The sequence below is a fragment of the Bidens hawaiensis genome, unplaced genomic scaffold, assembly GCF_021521415.1.
Source record: "Bidens hawaiensis isolate Kalapana, Puna unplaced genomic scaffold, B.hawaiensis_p1.1 tig00011275_1, whole genome shotgun sequence".
Lineage (NCBI taxonomy): Eukaryota > Viridiplantae > Streptophyta > Magnoliopsida > Asterales > Asteraceae > Bidens > Bidens hawaiensis.
Window position 1 is genome coordinate 30,818 of NW_027491880.1, and position 3,186 is coordinate 34,003.

General features: G+C 34.1%; 1 protein-coding gene across 1 annotated transcript; it reads left to right on the forward strand.

The window, feature by feature from the left end:
* Positions 1-1,345: 1,345 nt before the first annotated feature.
* Positions 1,346-2,344, forward strand: LOC143537693 (uncharacterized). Its single transcript, XM_077031404.1, has one exon. The coding sequence runs from the start codon at positions 1,346-1,348 to the stop codon at positions 2,342-2,344; it is 999 nt and encodes a 332-aa protein (XP_076887519.1).
* The last annotated feature ends 842 nt before the right edge of the window (positions 2,345-3,186 follow it).

The following is a 3,186-nucleotide window of genomic DNA, read 5'->3' on the forward strand; positions in this document are numbered from 1 at the left end:
CTATCACTTGTATTGGTAAGGTTTGATCTCATGTTCTTATAAGGATGATCTATTCATTTCCCTGTTTTTTAAGGTTAATTTGTTTTTAAAGAGAGGGAGTGGACATCGGGTTAAGAGGGTCATTGCAATGTTAGGGAACTCCAATATCCCCACTCCTTATGTCACAGGAGTGGAGACTCGAGAGGCATTTTCAACTTGTTTGTTGATGCAATATCCTCGTAACGTTAATCTACTGTCCAACAAGTTTCATGTATTATTTAAAAGTTGATAATTTAAATAAAAAGGTAATATCAGGATAGGATTATGCCACAGTTATATATCACAAACAAATGGGATTTTTATTTGAGAAAAAATAAAACAAGTGTTTGAATATGATGGGTTTAGATTAGAACATGTTTCGAGAGTTGATGGTGCGTTGACTAGTCAACCTATATTGGGATGCAGACTTTGATGGGAAGCTTCCATATGCGCCGTGAATGACTTTATCAACCCCGCGTAAGACGGCATTTTGTGGAACAATTTTCAAATACAAATACCCTCAGGCTTCAAACTTATTACAAAACTACCCTTAAATACGACTTAATACTCATCAACATCATCATTTAACTGAATTTAATAATGTTAATGATATGAAACTTGACATGTAATTGTGTGGGATATACCATATTAAAATTAGGGGTGTTCATCTGTTTCATTAATGATTTAATAATTTTATTTTGAATAAATTTGTTCGGTTAAGAGACATTTTATTGTTGATCAAAAGCCGAACCTAATCGAATTAGGAACGGGATAATTGATCCAAAAAGTGAATTCTGAATTCTGTTTTTGATTATAACCAAATAAAAAATTGAATTATGAATTCGAATTCGGTTTTCGGTTACGTATGCGATTCGTTTATCGGGTTTCTGAACAAGCCTAAATAAAATCGCTCTTTGAAATAGCAAACATATGAACGTAACTAGGGTGACTTGTATAAAGGCCACAAGCCATTTATTTATTACTTTCTTATTTTTTGAATAATTTAAAACTAATATAACTATTGCTAATGATAATAATACCAAACAACAACTTGTTTTATTACTCTTTTGCTTTCTGATTATGTTTATTTATAATCAGCATCCCTTTTTTTTATTAATCTGCTAATTTTAAAGTGATTTTAATATTATTGTTAATCTCAGTCTTGATATTTTATTGTTTTGGGAGGAAACAGAGGAGGTGGCACATTTGGTAAATTTGATAAAATTAATGGTTTAATGGATAGGTGCAAAGTCAAGTCAAAACTCATTGCATTTTATAAACCAATTGGATCATTTCATTTGCAATTCCAATATTCATTTTGTTAAAGATGGATAGAGAACAAGAGGAGATGCAATTTCTTGGCCTCTTTGGTATCTTCAAAGAGAGCTACAAAATCATAGTCTCATGGAGGAAAATCTTTTCCCAAATAACCCTAACCCTCATTCTCCCTCTAGCCTTCATCTTCTTAGCACATCTCGAAATCTCGCATTCGCTCTTCAAAGACATCAAACACACCGAATTCGAGAAAGAAATCACACGCCCCGGTACAAAAAGGTACCACAATCTCTCTAACACGCTATCATCTGAATGGATCACCTTTTGGCTCTTCAAGGTCACCTACTTCACCATCCTGTTAATCTTGTCTCTCATATCGACTGCTGCAGTCGTCTACACGATTGCATCTGTCTACACAGGACGTGAGTTGACTTTTAAGAAAGTCATGAGCGTCGTCCCAAAAGTATGGAAAAGACTCATGGTCACTTTCTTATGCATGTTTGCGGCTTTCTTTGTATACAACTTCTTAGCAGCGATTGTAATAGTTACTTTTTTGGTGATTTTACCTTTTAACGCTATCGGGGCCATTATTTTATACGTGATCCTGATCATATACTTGATGGGGTTCGTCTACATGACCGTGATCTGGCAACTAGCAAGTGTGGTCTCAGTTTTAGAAAGTTCATACGGAGTTAAAGCTATGACAAAGAGCATGGATTTAATCAAGGGAAGCCGAGTGGTTGCAATTGCAGTTTTCTTTTTGTTAACCTTATCATTCTTACTCATCCATTTCTTATTCGAGGTGTTCGTTGTGCACGGGAACTCATTAGAAGCGTGGAAGCGTGTCGGGTTTGGTGTTTTGTGTCTAGTCCTGCTTTTGACTTTCTTTCTTTTCGGGCTCGTGATCCAAACGATACTCTATCTCGTTTGCAAATCATATCATCATGAAAACATCGATAAAGGCGATTTGTCAAACCATCTCGAGAGTTATCTCGGCGAATACGAGCCTCTTAATGGGAAAGATGTTCAGTTAGAGCAATATCATGTTTGAATTCAATTTTAAGCAAGTTTTCTCCTTTTGTAAGTAGCAAAGATATAAAAAAATGTTTATTTACTGAATAAAACGTTATAAATATTATATGATTATTTTGTTTTTCTAGGTGGTTTGGTTATCAATCGTTTTCTAGATTTGTTAAATCAAAACGTTGACGTATTGATCGAGGTTCTCCACACAAACCAAACCTCCTAATCCAATAGTGACAATTAATTTGAATTAGATTCTTAGCCAAACCAAATACCTCCATGACACTTAATAAATTATATCATTTCTGAGTTTCTTCCAACTAGCGACGAACAGAAGAACTTTCGTCACTAAGTATAAAAATATTATAGTCAAAACAATTCGTTTAAAAACAATTATGTTGTATTGAACTTTTGAAAGTTTAGTAATAGAATACCCTTTGAAAACAATTAATGTTCGAGGCATTCAGAGATTATACACTCATAATTCTCAATTAGTTATTTAGTTGTAAAAATAAAGTTTTTTTTAAGCAGCCATCAAAGCCCGGTCATTCTGGTACACTAATTGGCAAAAGGCCACCCACACCTGCTATTGCAAAGTATTGGCATCGGTGATCCATCTCGCCACAAATTTCAAAGGAAACCCATTGTCTGAAGGTAACCGATGTACCGCTAAAAGCACTCCTTTGGTTTTTGTGAATAGGCTTATTTTTAATTTTATTGTAGAACTCAAAAATGAAAATTGTGAAAATCATGAGAGCGGGGAATGTTGTCAAACCACCTCCTTTCTTAATTTTCTAAATTTCTTTCTTGAATTCATGATTGTAAATTTGTAATCATTGAGCATATTAACACTCTTAAATTCCTAATGTC